Genomic DNA, 15,342 nt, shown 5'->3' with positions numbered 1-15,342 from the left:
GGTAAAACAACCTCTCTACTCCTACTGAGGATTTCCCTCTTTATGCTTCCCCAGATCACATTAACTCCTTTGGCCACTTTATTAGTCACATCAGTGACCTGGCCACTTAATTATTTACCACGTCCCAATTTTTGTGTCATCTCCAAATTTTATCAATGATGATTTTATGTTTTCTTCTGGATCATTGATAAAAACTGTTAAGTAGTTTAGGACCAAGAACTGATCCCTGTAGAATCCCAATGGAAACATACCAGCTCAATGATCAGTCACCATTTACAGTGTCATTTTGAGACCTATCTGTTAGCCAGTTTTTAATCCATTTATTGTGTGCCATGTTAATTATATATCATTCAAGTTTTTTAATCAAAATGTCACATGGTACCAAGTTAAACGCCTTATAGAAGCCCAACTATGTTACATCAGTGCTATTTCCTTTATCAACCAAAGATATCATGTTTGTTTGCATAAATTAAATTACCGTCCTTTAATTCTTTATTAATCGAGTCTCGTATCAGCCAGTCCATTATCCTGCCTAGGCTCAGTGTCAGGCTGAAAGGCCTATAATTACCTGGGTTATCGCATCTACCCTTTTTTTAAAATGGCACAACAATCATTTTCTTACAGTCTTCGGGAACTTCTCCTGTGCTCCAAGACTTATTGAAAATAAATATTAATGGTCCAGCAAGCTCCTCAGCCAGGCCTTTTAAAACTCTTGGATGCAAGTTATTTGGACCTGGTGATTTAAAAATCACCTGGTGATCTAACTTTAGTAGCTTTTGTTTAATGTCCTCTGGAGACACTAGTGGAATAGAAAGAGTGATATCATCACCATATGAGGAGACTGTATCATCTGTTTTTTCCCAAACACAGAACAGAAATATTTATTGAACACTTTTGCCTTTTCTGCATTATTATTGGTTATTTTATGGATCCATTTCCATCTAGTAATGGACCAATAACATTGTCAGGATTCTTTTTGTTCTTCATATATTTGAAAAACTCTTTCTTATTATCCTTAACTCTGGTGGCCATAGACTTCTTCTTGTGTTCCTTTGCTTCCCTTGTCAATTTTCTACAATTTCTAATTTATGATTTATATTAATTGCTATCGACTTCCCCATCTTCCATTTGTTGTATTTATTTATTTAATTTATTTATTATAGATACCTTCACTTCCCCTCCTATCCAGGTCATTTTTAAACCAGCACAGCCTTCTTCCTCAATTGTGTCTTTTTGGGCATCTAGTAAGGTGTTCTTGAAGGATTCCCCATTATCATTCACATTTTTCTAATTAAGTGCTTCCTCTCAGCTGATTTGGCTCACAATTATTTTCAGCTTTGTGAAATTGGCCCTGTTAAAGCATCAAGTACATATAGTACTGGTCTGGACTTTATTTTGCTTGCATATTATAAATATGATAATTTACCTCATGATCATTGTACCTAAGTTACCATTAATTTTTAGTTCTGTGATCAGTTCTTCGTTATCTGTTAGGATAAGACCTAATACAGATTTCCCCTTCTTTGGTTGCAACACTTTTTGAGTTAGGAAATTGTCATTTTGTAATGTTAAGACATTCCAGAGATGTTTCAGAACTGGCAGCATGAGACCTCCAGCATATGTCATTCAAATTGAAGTCTCCCATGATCACACAGTTTTTTCCCCTACACACTATAGATAGATAAAAAACTGGTCATCCTGTTCCCTAATGTGATTTGGTAGTCTGTAGCAGACACCAACTAATACCCCTCTTACGCTTTTGTTAGGACCTTGATCCATCAGTATTCAAGATCAGTTCCTTCTGAGTTATCAGTGACTCAGAAACAGATAATGCCAACATTACGTGAATCATCCCACAAGTTTTCAGTAATACTAACTAGATTGAATTTATGTTCTTAAATGAGCAATTCCACTTCCTCTTGTTTGTTACCCAGGCTCCTAGCACTGGTGTATAGGCAATTCAAGAATTTCTTCTCTTCATGTCCTTTAGTTCCTTGGTTAATTTTAATTAATCAGAGTGAAAAGAGCCCGAGGAAGGCGGAAGGGTTTTTAAGTTTATATTTACATGCTGGGACTGCTTCAGAGATTCCATGGGAGAGCTCTGCAAATCTTAGTTCTGCACGAAAGATAAGCTTGGAGAATCCTAAGAAAGGCTGAGTAAGAAGAAGCCCAGGAAGCAGCAGCAAGGAGGTGGACTGACCACACCTTGACTGCTGGCTATAGGGCCTCTGGGGTGGTACCCAGAGTAGTAAGAGGGCCTGGGTCCCCCTACCAGTCACTGGGAAGGTGGCCTGAGTCTAAAGAGGGAAACAAGGATGACAGAGTGCCTTGAGAGAAGGGTGGGAGGACAATGGGGCCTGGAATTTGGGCTGAAGACCTTGTTATAAGGGCACTGGATTGTTCATTTGTGGGACTTTGATACCCTGGAAGGGGAGAGACTTTGAAGTGACTTGGCTGCTGGGTCAAGCCACAAGAAGGGAGACCACTGCAGGGCCAGAGCAGCTGTTGGCAAGGAGGCAGGAGACAATGAATGAGCAGCTATGCCAAGCCCAGCTGCAAGGGGCAAACCTGAGGTTAGCATACTCTTCTACAGGAATACTACCCGGTTCCTAGACCTATACATTACATGGACTTTTTCCATTAGTCCAAAAATTCAAGAAAATCTTGATTTGGTCAGAACTACAATGAGTGTTGTAATCCCATTCTTGTCCCTAATGAAGATAAATGTGAAATTTAATTCACATAATTAAATTGCCATTCTAATATGATTGGCAGGTCTAGATCTCTGCTCACAAGGTGCAGAATAGTACAGGCGTTAGATGTTAGGATTAAGGCTCCCTGGGAAATGTGCATAGAGATGCATGCAGTGATCTTATACGCAGATGAAAATCCACTGACATCAGTGGAGATTCTTAGATTTACATTTGTGTCACTGAGGGCTGAATTTGGCTCACAGTGCCTAATGAGTTAATACTACTTCTCTGAGTTTTTTCTCAAATAACATTTTTAAAAGAAACAATCCTGAATATAGTTTTACCAAGAGAGAAATTCTTCCCTTCTGGGCTGTAGATGAATTGTGAGCTACTATATCCCTTTTTTGAAACATCCACGGGGAATGGAAAAACCCCATGAGCCTTCTTGTGACAGTGAACAGAGACACATCTTGACAAGCGATGGACTACCTTTATTGTTCAAGTGATGTATGCTGGCAACTAGCATCATCTGCTCTTGAAGTAACGTGGCACTGAGTCACTTTACCTTGCGTGATCCTGTTGATGAGTCAATTTTGCTCCCCGAAGCCACGCTCCAGATGCTGTCTAGTTTTATCTGAATTATACATTCCAATTTATTTTTAGTCATTTGCATTCTGCTTGATTCATGAAAGTGTACTTTTGGTGTATTTTGTCGTCTTTACAGGCTATCAGTTGTAGCCCCACAAAAGAGGTGGAAAGCATACCCGTATCCCCCTCACATGAAGCATCCCTAATTTAGAACCCAAACTAGCAATTCTTTAAAAATGCTAGCCCGTAAAGCAGATTAGTCCTGAGACGAGCTTTGATTCACACACTGGCTATTTACATAGGATTTTCTAGGGACAGGTGTGGCCAAACCTTTCTGACATGTGGAACCTAGAATAATAAAGAATGAGACTTCAAGTTAGAGCTTACAGAGTTCTTCTATGTAAGCTTGAAAGCTTGTCTCTTTCCCAGCAGCAGTTGGTCCAATAAAAGATATTACCTCAATCCCCTTATTTCTCTAACATAATGGGAAGTCAGCTGAATTGCATAGATATAAATGAAAGCATAATTTGGCCTTTAGAAACTCCAGGTTTAGAGGTCTTACAAAGAGTGCAGATGCAAGTGGTTGGTGATCAGCTGATGACGTGTGTGAATAAAGAACCTGGCTTGACTTTCAGAACCCAGGACGAGTTTGCAGGGCTCACCCTAAGAAAAAAAATCTTTGTGTCAGTAAACTGAACTCATCTGGTATAGAAATAATTGAGCAATGTCAACAATGGAACTAAAAAGAAAAGGAGTACTAGTGACACCTTAGAGACTAACCAATTTATTTGAGCATAAGCTTTCGTGAGCTACAGCATCCGATGAAGTGAGCTGTAGCTCACGAAAGCTTATGTTCAAATAAATTTGTTAGTCTCTAAGGTGCCACAAGTACTCCAACAAATTTATTTGAACATAAGCTTTCGTGAGCTACAGCTCACTTCATCGGATGCTGTAGCTCACGAAAGCTTATGCTCAAATAAATTGGTTAGTCTCTAAGGTGCCACTAGTACTCCTTTTCTTTTTGCGAATACAGACTAACACGGCTGCTACTCTGAAAAATAGAACTATATACTGTATTCCTGACTCCAATTTTAGAGTAAAATTTTATTTGAAAGGTTTCAAATTTTATTCTGGATGATGTATATTTGAAAAGTTTTGGATGGTGAACACTGCGAATATACATACTTTTTTTTTTTTTTTTTTTTAATAACCAGAGGGTGGAACCACTTCCAGACCTCTTGTCTAGAGCCTTCTAACTTCTCTCTTTATGGTATTTTGTTTGCTGAAACTTAATTTGATGATGAAAAGTTTATTGTAGCTGGATACTTTTGCAAATCAATTTCAGACATTTTGACAGTCCCTTTCAGTCAATTACTTAATCACATGCATTTACTATTTTCAGCACTTTGGTCCTGATCTTGCTTCTTTTGAAGTCAATGGAATCACCAGGCCCCTCAAACAGTTTCCTTTGCTTTTGAAAGGGGCGTATCTGGACTAGCTGGATATGACATTTTTGTTTAAAGTTGTGTGAGTTGCTTCTTTTCCTCTGTAAATTTCTAGAAATCTCTTACTATCACAACATTTTAAAAGCACTTCTGGAGATAGAATCCCAAAGTATATCATCCTAGCTTTCAGATGAATAATTCATTAGCTTAAGGTAGAGGCTGTGCAGGAGAAAGGAAAACTTAAAATGACTTTTCTTTAACAGGTCAAAGGAAGTTGTCAGGTTGTTTAGTCCTATAATATGGCCTACTTTGAATTGTTGTGATTCGCCATGGTATGTAGCCTGAGTACAAAAATAAGGAAAATTTAAACAAAAAAACCCCCTAAACCAAACCAAATGAACCCTCTACAATGTGATGTTCTAGCTGAGATGCTAAAGTCAGGAAACTCAGTTATTGTTGCTATACCTATTCTAACTCTGTTTACTGGCACATAGTATTCTATATAGTATGTTAACCATAATGCCTATTTACTCAGACACCTACAACAACACACATGTACCCTACCCAATATAGCATTCTATTACTGGTGATTTTTTGTTTTAGCTTAGATATTTCTCTCTGTATTCTATTTTTCCAAACTATTTTTTTTCAGATTTAAACCTAGATAATTCCTTAGTGTCACCAACAGAGAAACATTATTGTAATAAGCTAGAGTTTCCTAGGTGTCTTATCAAGATTCAAAATTCACACTTACAAAGCAAAACACCTTTATAAATGACAAAACAAGTTAGGGTAACATTTTCTCTGGATCAAAATTGTAGCGGCTAGGTGCATTTGACTTACAGCAATAATTTCTTTTTATTCCTGCACAACCAGTTGTAAAAACTGATAACCAGCTTTAAATTTGTCATCCTAAAGGATTAGCTTTAAAGCCTTATACAGAACTATAGATTAATTCTTTACACAGATCTACAGAGATGCAGTGCATCTTTTTCTTTCCTGATTGGTGGATTCAGAGTTCTTGTAACAAGTGAAAGTGCAAGCGCCTGGGTGTTCAAATGTGAACTCCGTGAATGTATCTGTAAACCAACCTTACTTTTCACTCACCTTCAACACTTTGTAAATATATTTCAAAATTTAAGACAACATAAATCCTTTCAGGGTCCAGCATATAATTAAGGTTTGAAGTATCTCTGAGACTAAATGGACAACATCTAACACTTGTGTCCATCAGGAGCAGATTAGGGTCCCACTCCATCTGTTAAGTTGTTTGTGATCATTTGGAAAATAATCTCTTCCACATTTAGCCTTATCCATTTCTAAATTGCCCTAGAATAGTTGCATCTACTGTAGCTGATCTCCAGTTGTAATAAGTGGTCTTGAACAGGAAGCACTGTCTCTCCACAATGGCTTATGTTTCCTGGAGCAGTATTAAACAATATTTTAAGCAGTGCCCTGACTTTAAAACTAATGAGTTACTGAGGCCAACATACAGAGAGACGAATGATGTTAAAACCAGTTTTACAAAGTGTTCAAGACTAGTGTGCTAAGGGCACAGGCCATATCTACATCTGGTGCAGGGAAAAAACATGTTTCCCCTCTTCTGCTGACCTCTGAGAGGCAGCTACATGCTGCTCCAGCAAAGACTCCCTTTGCTCCAGCAAAGACACCCTTGCCAGGTGTCCTGCTGCTCCTTTCCCCTGGCATGCTGGGTTGTTTTTGTCCACCCTGGCAACATGGTCGGAGAGCATGTAACATAATCTGAAAAGGAAAAATATTTGGGATTGAATCCTTTTTTGTTTCTTTTTCTTGTATCAATAAAGCCTGAAAGGTATTTCTGTTTTTTTTTTCTTTTATAAATGGTTGGAAAAGGTGAAGACGGGTGTTCTCATGTTTTTACATTGGAAGTGCAGGTATTGTACACCTTAGAAGACTAGCTTGATCTACATTAAATTAGGAAGTCTTCACAATATTTCCCATCAGTTTAGACTAACAGCAGTATTAACACCACCAAATATTCAAAAATAATGGATCAGGCTCATACAATTTACAAGAGTCACTTATATAATTATGAGATTTAAAAAAATAATAAATGTTGTGTTCCTTTCATTTGACTGGTCTTGGAACCTTTAGGGTTCACATTTTCAAGCTTTTCTCCTCAACCATGAGGGTTAGAAACATTTAGAAGCCTCACAATAAAATCATGAGGATTAGGGATGCCGTGAGACAGCAGTGCTGCGATAGAGGTGTTCAGCCTACCAGGCTGTAGACAATGTCTGAACATAAGAGTGCTTGAAACGGCACCCACCTCCAGGAGTTCTGTCACACTAGAGTACCACCATTATTGCCACCAATGAAGCTAAATCAGGGATAGTAGTGGTGAGAGAATTTTAGCAATGAAAACCCCGTGTAAACACCAGTATTATGATCCAGATAGTCAAAAATCACGAGTCAGCTCTTCACAAAATAAGAAGATAAAATAAATACATTGGGTTTCTTTTGATTTGCCTTCTGGTTTCTGACCCCTTAAACTGCACTTGGGTCAGATTTTCGAGCTCCAGTCTCGCCAACCAGAAGGTCTAGAAAGTTATGTTTGTTTTTAAATGAAAGTTGAGGTGCTCAGGTTAGCACGTGTAGGCTAGAGCTGGGGTTTTAAAGACAAAAACAACTGTCAGGAACAGAAGGGAATTGATTTTATTCAGACTGTTGGAAAACGTTTTTTTGGGTTCACAGCTTTCGAACACGGGCAAAAAGGTCGGGTTGGTTAACACCTCCTCTCCCAGCTCCCTCATTTCCTTTTTGCCATCACAATAAATGGACACCCAATACAAATCCATGTTCTAAACCAGAAAAATGATCGCCCCGCCCCCACACCAGTGGGAGACTACAAGTCCCAGCATGCAATGCTCCGCCAGCGTCTCACAATGCAACTTCTATACCGCAGCGTGCAATGCGCCTCATGTTCTAGAAAAACTACAAGCCCCAGCGTGCTTTGTTATAGATCACTTCGCGCGCTTCGGCGCATTGCATGCAGGGATTCGTAGTCTTCCAAGCCTACACTTCTTCCCTCCGCCTCTTCCCCTCTGTAACCGCTGCTTCAACGTCCCGCGCACGCTCTGCGCCACGTACGCTGTGACATCGGCCGAACAACAGCGCAAGCCTGCCGGAGCCAATCAGCGGCTACAAAATCGCGTCGCTCCGGCGGCTCGCGAGAGCCTACTTGAACTTTGACCTCGCTCCAAGAGCGAGCTGTGGCCGTCTCGGGTTCTGTTCCTTTCCCCTCCTCCCGCCTGAGCGAGGCCGCTCCCTTCCCCCCCCCGTGTCACCAAGTGGCGATGAGCCTGCCCCCCCGGCGGCGGCCTCACTGATCCCCCTCCCTTCTCGCTCCGCGCCGCCCCCGGGGACACAGCCGCCGCACCCAGCCAGCGCCGTCCCCCGCAGCGGGCGAGGTGGAGCCGGCGAGGCCCAGAAGACGCCCCCCACCGGGACCATCAACATGGCGAGCGCCTCCTACCACATCTCCAACCTGCTGGAGAAAATGACATCCAGCGACAAAGACTTCAGGTGAGCGCCGGGCCCGTCCCCTCCTTGCTCCCCGCCCGCCCGGAGCTCCCCGCGCAGGCCCCTTCTCTCGCCCCTGTCTGCTGAGCCCGCTCTCCGCCTGCGACCCGCGAGGCTGCTGCTGCTCCTCCTCGTGTCTCAACCCGGGCCTGGCTGTTGTGCCCCCGCGGCAAGAGGCCGCTGACTCCGGGGCCTGTGGCTCGTGGGCAGAGGCCCGGCTGTCAGAGCCGCGGCGGGGGCTGGCCAGGAGGGATGTGCGGAAGGAGCGCGCCATTCCCCCGCCCCCCTGTCTGGAAGCATTGCAGGGGGCGGTGAGCGGGGGTCTGGGCTCAGGGAGAAATCCCAGCTTCCCCGCCCCCCAGGGTTGCCCCGAGTTTTCTGGCGCCCAATGAAAGTTTAGTCTCAGTTGCTTGGCTTCTTCTCGGTGTCTGTGAAGTGGGGAGACGAGAGCTGAGTGCGCCGCGCTCAGAAGTCCTGCTGGGTTGGGAGGTGGGGAGCCACAAAGGGCTGACCTCAGTAGTTGGTGACCTGCCTGTGATTTCAGTCCATTAGTTCCATCGGGAGGCTGTCCCACGAGGGCAGGGTTGAAGTGGATAGAAAAGCGTTGGTGTCTACTAGCCTTGTTGCACCTGTTCGGTGGGCAGAGGGTTCCTTGCTCCAAGACCGACCACGAAAGTCCATGCTTAAAGTTTTTGTAAAGGAAGCCTAATTGAAGATTATAGCTGATGGAGGGGAAAGTAACTTACAGTTTAGGATTTGTCACAACAGAACTAGAATTGTGCAAGTGCACTCAAATAGTAGCTGTTTGCTAGTAATCATAGTTGTACATCATTATAGATTAAAGAAGTTGTGCATATAAACTTTGAATATTTGACAGTGAAATTATAATTTTCAGTACGACAAAGACATAAAATATTTGATTTGTTTCATTATAAATATATTGTAGAAAACAAAGTTGAGGTTTTGTCTCCATGCATTAATTTTTTTAAAATAAACATTTCTTGAACCAGCAGTGGAAGGCTAAATGTGTCAACTACTGAATACATCAGGTTAAAAATCATTAAAAAAATTTGGGCATAAGCTTTCATGGGTAAAAAACCCACTTCAGACATCTGAAGAAGTCGGCTTTTTACCCATGAAAGCTTATACCCAAATAAATCTGTTAGTCTTTAAGGTGCCACCTCCTATAATTAAAAAAATTATTCCTTTGCTTGTATTAAATAGCTTAGAAAATCAAAGTTAAATCTAATTTACATCTTGTGTATATGGTACATTTGCATTTAACTCAACATGGACAATAGATTAATCACTTATTTTTGTTAACAGGAGTTTTCTGGTAAATCTGATTCCTGGTTCTCATGGATTACCACAGTGCTACATTGTTTAGCTTGCAATCACTGAGAGGGAATACATACATCCAAATAAAACTATTTCAAAGATCATTTAATTAAATTATTTCAAAGATCTTTGTGTAATAAAGATGGTAGGTGAGCTCTGGTTTTCAATTTACAGTATATAGAAAACTTTGTGCACTCAATAAAGCATTCATAGCGTTTAGAGACAAGTTTTATTAGATTTAACTATTGATACTTAGTGTTCAGATTCTTCAGGTGAGTCTTTTGCCTGATTAGATAACTGGCCTAGAATGTTATTTTCAGAATAAAGCTATAGCTCTACAAATCAAAGGAGTGATGCTATGTTTAATATTTTTTTCCTTTCTAAATGATTTAGAAGACTAATATTGTAACAGTACAATCTAACATGGAAAATGGTGTTTCAAATGTTTTCTGTTAAATCTTGTTTCTTCATGTTAAGAACTGTTTAAGTTAGAGCTTTTCCAAATTAATTTTTTTCATGCGATTAAATGTTTTATATTTTGGATTGGTGAGGAGAGTGGGTAGCTTCTAACAATATAGCTTACCACTATACATACCGATTTTGATGGGTTTAAAGTTTTCACAAAAAAATGGCCTGTGTGAAAACTGACATACAATATTAGCCTAGAAAGTGCATTTTTCCAGCCAAATGTGTTTAAAGTTTCTTTGACAGTTTGAGTACAAACAGTAGAAGTATATTTGTTCTAAGTGTTTTTTACATTTTATTCATTTGTCTATATTGAAAAATAATTTTGGACTGTTTAGCATGTTTGAATTCCCAAACCATAAAAGATATGGTTAACAATTCAGGTTTGCAAAGTGACTTAAGTACTAACAATTTTCTTAATTCAGTTTTATGTATTGTGAATCCAGTAAAATATTCGGAATATGTATTTGCATATTGAATGGAATCGTACATTAAGAATCTGCTTTTTAAGTCCCCCAGTGCTGTAGATTTTTTTAGTAATGCTTAAACCATACCTTAAAGAGGGATGGTGGAGATGCACACTTTCTATTACCAAGGAAGGACAGAATTAACTACATTAAATTGATTACTTGTTACATTAGTAGTATTTTGTAGCCATTTGCTTTAACTGTCCAATCAAGATTTTGTCCTAAACTTTATATATTTTGATACTAGAGAGACAAGGCAGGTGAGGTAATATCTCTTTTTGGACCACTTTCTGTTGGTGAGAGAGACAAACTTTCAAGCTTACACAGAGCTCTTCTTCAGCTCCTTTTTGATACTGTCATTTGTCGTGTTTTGATCTCAAAATGCTCTTTTTAGAATTTGGAGCTCCTGGATGCAGCCCATGCTGTAGCAGGCAGATTCTGTTCCCCAGGAAGTGTGGGATGACAGCTATGGTGAAGGTGATCTTTTTTGCAGCTGGGAGTCAAGGCTGCTGTTGCACTGCTGAAGTGCAAGATGAGTTGGGCATTGGGAAGCTGCTGGGGACAGGTGCTGAGGGAGTCTATAGAACCTGGAGCTGAAATAAATGGGAGCTGCTAATAAGAAAAGCGAACCCAAATAGGTGTTAAGAGGGCTTAGGGGAAAGATGTAGAAAGGGCGTGAGAACTTGTGTACAGTTCACTTGACTGTCTTAAGCCTGGTCTATGCTGGAAAATTAGATTGAGTGATTTAGCTAGGTTAAAAGAAAAGGAGTACTTGTGGCACCTTAGAGACTAACCAATTTGAGCATAAGCTTTTGTGAGCTGCATCCGATGCAGTGAGCTGTAGCTCACGAAAGCTTATGCTCAAATAAATTGGTTAGTCTCTAAGGTGCCACAAGTACTCCTTTTCTTTTTGCGAATACAGACCAACATGGCTGCTACTCTGAAACATAGCTAGGTTAGTTCTCTGAAAAATCTTGTGTCCGGAGTGGCACAATTAGACTGACCTAACCTTCGGTTGAGATGCAGCTGAGTCAACAGAAGAGTGACCTAGCTGCTGTCTCTCAGAGAGGTGGATTAACTACATGGATGGAAAAATCCCTCCTGTTGATTTAGGAAGCATCTACCCTGTGGTATTACAGTGCCATAACTGCATAGACATACCCCTGGTCAGCATGTCCCTACTTTTCCATTTCCTTCACTAAGTTCCAGCCTTGGCCTTCTTCATGTTAAAGTAGGTTCCCAACAGGTCTTTCCCTGGTTCTGCAGGATCCCAGTGACATATTCAGCAACTTGCCACATGCAGCTTGAAGAAACTCTTTCAAGGATACTTTCTAAAATAAAGACTTGTAGCTACACTTCTGTTGGTTTTATGTTTATAAAAGTTTGCTTTTACAAAATCTGTTTGCAGCAAATGAAAGTATTGTTTTAAACCTTGATACATTTCTGTCTTCACGCTTCCTGTGAATTCCATTTTGGATAGTTATTCAGACCTTTACTTTAACATAGTATAAACAGTAGAAGTAAATTAAGTTTGTGATTGCTTTTGTTCTTGAGGAGAAATTACAAGATAAATGAAAGATTATTGCTGTTAGAAATGTTGTAAGAATCTTTTCTTGTATCAATTTGTTATATTCTAAAACTATAAGTAGTTAAAACTGGTGCTTTTTACCCCAGAATAGTGGTAGCATTAAATGTTAATACTAAATTTGATCATTTTTCAGAGTAGCAGCCGTGTAAGTCTGTATTCGCAAAAAGAAAAGGAGTACTTGTGGCACCTTAGAGACTAACAAATTTATTTGAGCATAAGCTTTCGTGAGCTACAGCTCACTTCATCGGATGCATACAGTGACAACTGCACAAATTTGATCATGCGTGACTGAAACTGATGAGCTTGGGTTGTAGCACATTGTGAATAGTCCATATCTGTTTAGCTATAATGGTTTGGATATTCTTTTGGATAGGTTTATGGCTACAAATGACTTGATGACTGAACTACAGAAGGATTCCATCAAGTTGGATGATGACAGTGAAAGGAAAGTAGTGAAGATGATTCTGAAGTTACTGGAAGATAAGAATGGTGAGGTGCAAAACTTGGCTGTCAAATGGTATGTGTTCTTTTTGCAGTATAAACAATTGTCTAATCTTTGAACAATATAACTGACTTCTAATTTCATTGCTCAAATTAAGTTGCATAGCAATATTCTTCTTAAATTTAACATCTCTTCAAGAGACCCTTATAAGTGATTTGCCTTAATCCTAGTCTTACGCAGCTTTTTGGTTTATGTCAGTGATCCAAATTACAATCCAGAGATCACAAATAGTTTCCATAGCACTTGCTGGTGGTCTGTGGAGAGCTAGCTGGTTCAATGGTGATGGCTCTCCTAATTTTCAGTTGCTAAATATCATTAAAAGAAGCTTAGACCTCCTATTGTCTTTCCATGTTAAAAAATGCTGCATTTGCCACAGGGATGTTGTTTGATCTGTGGGAAGGTTCAAATTGCAGTTGGGATTTGGGGAGGTGAAGTATGGTATTGTGAAAAGTTCAGAATAGAAACCTGAATGCTAACAAATGACTAGGTTTGGGTATCAAAACGCACAGTTAATAGATTCAAAACTTAAAATATTTCAGGCTTAGGCTTGGATAAATGCATGGAAGAGTAGGGGAGTAGTAGCAGGAGCTCAACTGGTCTGGTTTTAGGTACCTCCATTGCCTCAGTCTCCCTTTTTCCCCAATTAAGGAGTCTTCACATTGTGGGTGTTTTCTCATTAATTCTCCCTCCCCCTTTTGGAGTCTGGTTTATTAACATAGATTTCAAAACAACTTACATTTTTCTACCCAGCTCTTTTTAGTTGGCTCCTGTTTCCTTCAGGCTTATACTCCCTAGGCCTTCTAAGGAGTGAGTCTGTGGAGTAACTCACACAGTCTTCCTGCTCCTTTAAGTCTTTTCTCTGACTGAGCCCAGGTTGTCTTTATACCTTCCAACTGGCTTGGTTCCTAGTCAGATGCTTGTATCATGTGACTCCTTTACTGAGAGGTAAACTTATTACAGGTGAGGCTGAACCCAGGACTCCCTTACACAGCCAGTTCGCCCTGTGACCTGGGTGTTTGGCTAGTTTGTTTGAGCTTGATCTTCTTTAGGCTTTGTCAGCCTTAGTTTGAACAAGGTATAAAATTTAATGCATACATTTACTTTCTCTTAAATATTCTGGCAGTGATGGAAGTTTCATCAGTTGTGATATTTAAAATTAGGCTGGCCAAAACAGTGGAAAATGAACTGTAGGCAACAGTGGAGGGAACATGAACTTTGTCACAGACATATGATTTTATTATAGTAATACAATTATCAATATTCTTTTCACTGTAGCCCACAGAAGCGGCAATGCTAGGTTAGCATGTTATATAGTATTACTGCTTTCTTCAGGGGAACGAAGAGGTTGCCATTTTTTTGGCTGAATTTTGAACTTTTGAAATATTAATTTACCTGTGGTAACTGAAGCTGTACCCCCTTCCAATAGAGTCTGCACATTGTATTTATGACCAGATTTGACAACTGCACAAAGAAAATAGCTTCAGAATTTGAAACACAAATAGTTTGTTTATGGGAGTTCAGTTGAGGCCTGGAAATGTGCTATTGTGGAAACAAAAATGAAAAAACAGCTGCATATTGTGTACATTTCAACACTTTGGTTGTAATTTCCAAACCTGGGGTCTGGAATTAGGAATTTGACTTTATTCTCACACATTTGAAAATTGCAGCTTTAATTTGTGTTAATGAGCATTGTTGGTGCAATAGAAGGCAATCTTTTAGGAAAGGTGAAGGATGTGAAGCTATAATGGGTTAAATTGTGCATGGCATGATGGAAGTAGCTTTTTCCAGGTATCTTCTTACATTTTCCATTAACTCTGGTACACCAGCATTGGTAGCAACCATGTAAAACTGATCTTGATCCCATTTTTCTAGCCAATTATTTGTTGTTTGTTTCCTTAGAAAAGGGAAGAAAAGTGCTTAGACACAATGGTGTTGAAAAATTAATGTTCATGCCAAAAGTGTCTATTTCTAAACTGCTTTGGGAATGGGTGAATATGTGTACTTAAATGCTTAAAAACAAGTGGTGATGGTTAAATAGAAGGGTGCAAGCATAAACCTTGCGCAGGGAAAGACCCGAGCATAAATTGAAAGGGAACAACAGAGATGCAAGTACATGTAAACCAAAGGTAACACACTGTAACTAAAAGGCTCAAATGAAATCTCCGCTTTTCCTACTCTTTCAAATCCTGGACATATTAAACACAAGGATTCTGGAGGAACCTGCTTCAATAACCTGCAAATCTAATGTTTAGCAGGCTGACCTTTTACATTCTCATTCTTTCTTAAAGAAGTAAACAGAACAATGAAATATAAAATCATTAAGATACTGCTTGTTTCTTGCATTTTTACTGTAGCAGCACTTGCAGACAGTGAATGGAAGAAAATTTCTGCTCGTGTCTTACCTTATATTCTTTGTTTCACATATGCAAATAACATTGTAATATTATGGTAACTGGTTTATGTTAGAAGGTCTTATTGAATTTACTCTTCAGACATCTTCAGAGGTGAAATGGAAACAAGAATGATGTAGCCAACTTAGTCTCTAAGGTGCCACAAGTCCTCCTTTTCTTTTTGCGAATACAGACTAACACGGCTGCTACTCTGAAAAGTAGCCAACTTTGACTTCCACAGGATCAAGCAGAGTGTTAGCAGCAGTTTGTGTTTCAGATAAAGCAATTTTACAAATGTCTTTGGA

The 15,342-nt window shown here is 39.7% G+C and overlaps 1 protein-coding gene across 1 annotated transcript in view; it reads left to right on the top strand.

Annotated features, from left to right (window-relative positions):
• Positions 1-8,072: 8,072 nt before the first annotated feature.
• Positions 8,073-15,342, top strand: part of CAND1 (cullin associated and neddylation dissociated 1) — a 51,463-nt gene continuing 44,193 nt past the window's right edge. The window contains exons 1-2 of the mRNA XM_074942090.1: positions 8,073-8,290; positions 12,519-12,662. Coding sequence (XP_074798191.1) covers positions 8,223-8,290; positions 12,519-12,662 — 212 coding nt within the window. The 5' untranslated portion in view covers positions 8,073-8,222. The remainder of the gene's footprint in view (positions 8,291-12,518; positions 12,663-15,342) is intronic.

The sequence above is a fragment of the Natator depressus genome, chromosome 1 (assembly GCF_965152275.1).
Source record: "Natator depressus isolate rNatDep1 chromosome 1, rNatDep2.hap1, whole genome shotgun sequence".
Taxonomy (NCBI): domain Eukaryota; kingdom Metazoa; phylum Chordata; order Testudines; family Cheloniidae; genus Natator; species Natator depressus.
This window is presented reverse-complemented; position numbering and strand designations above follow the sequence as displayed.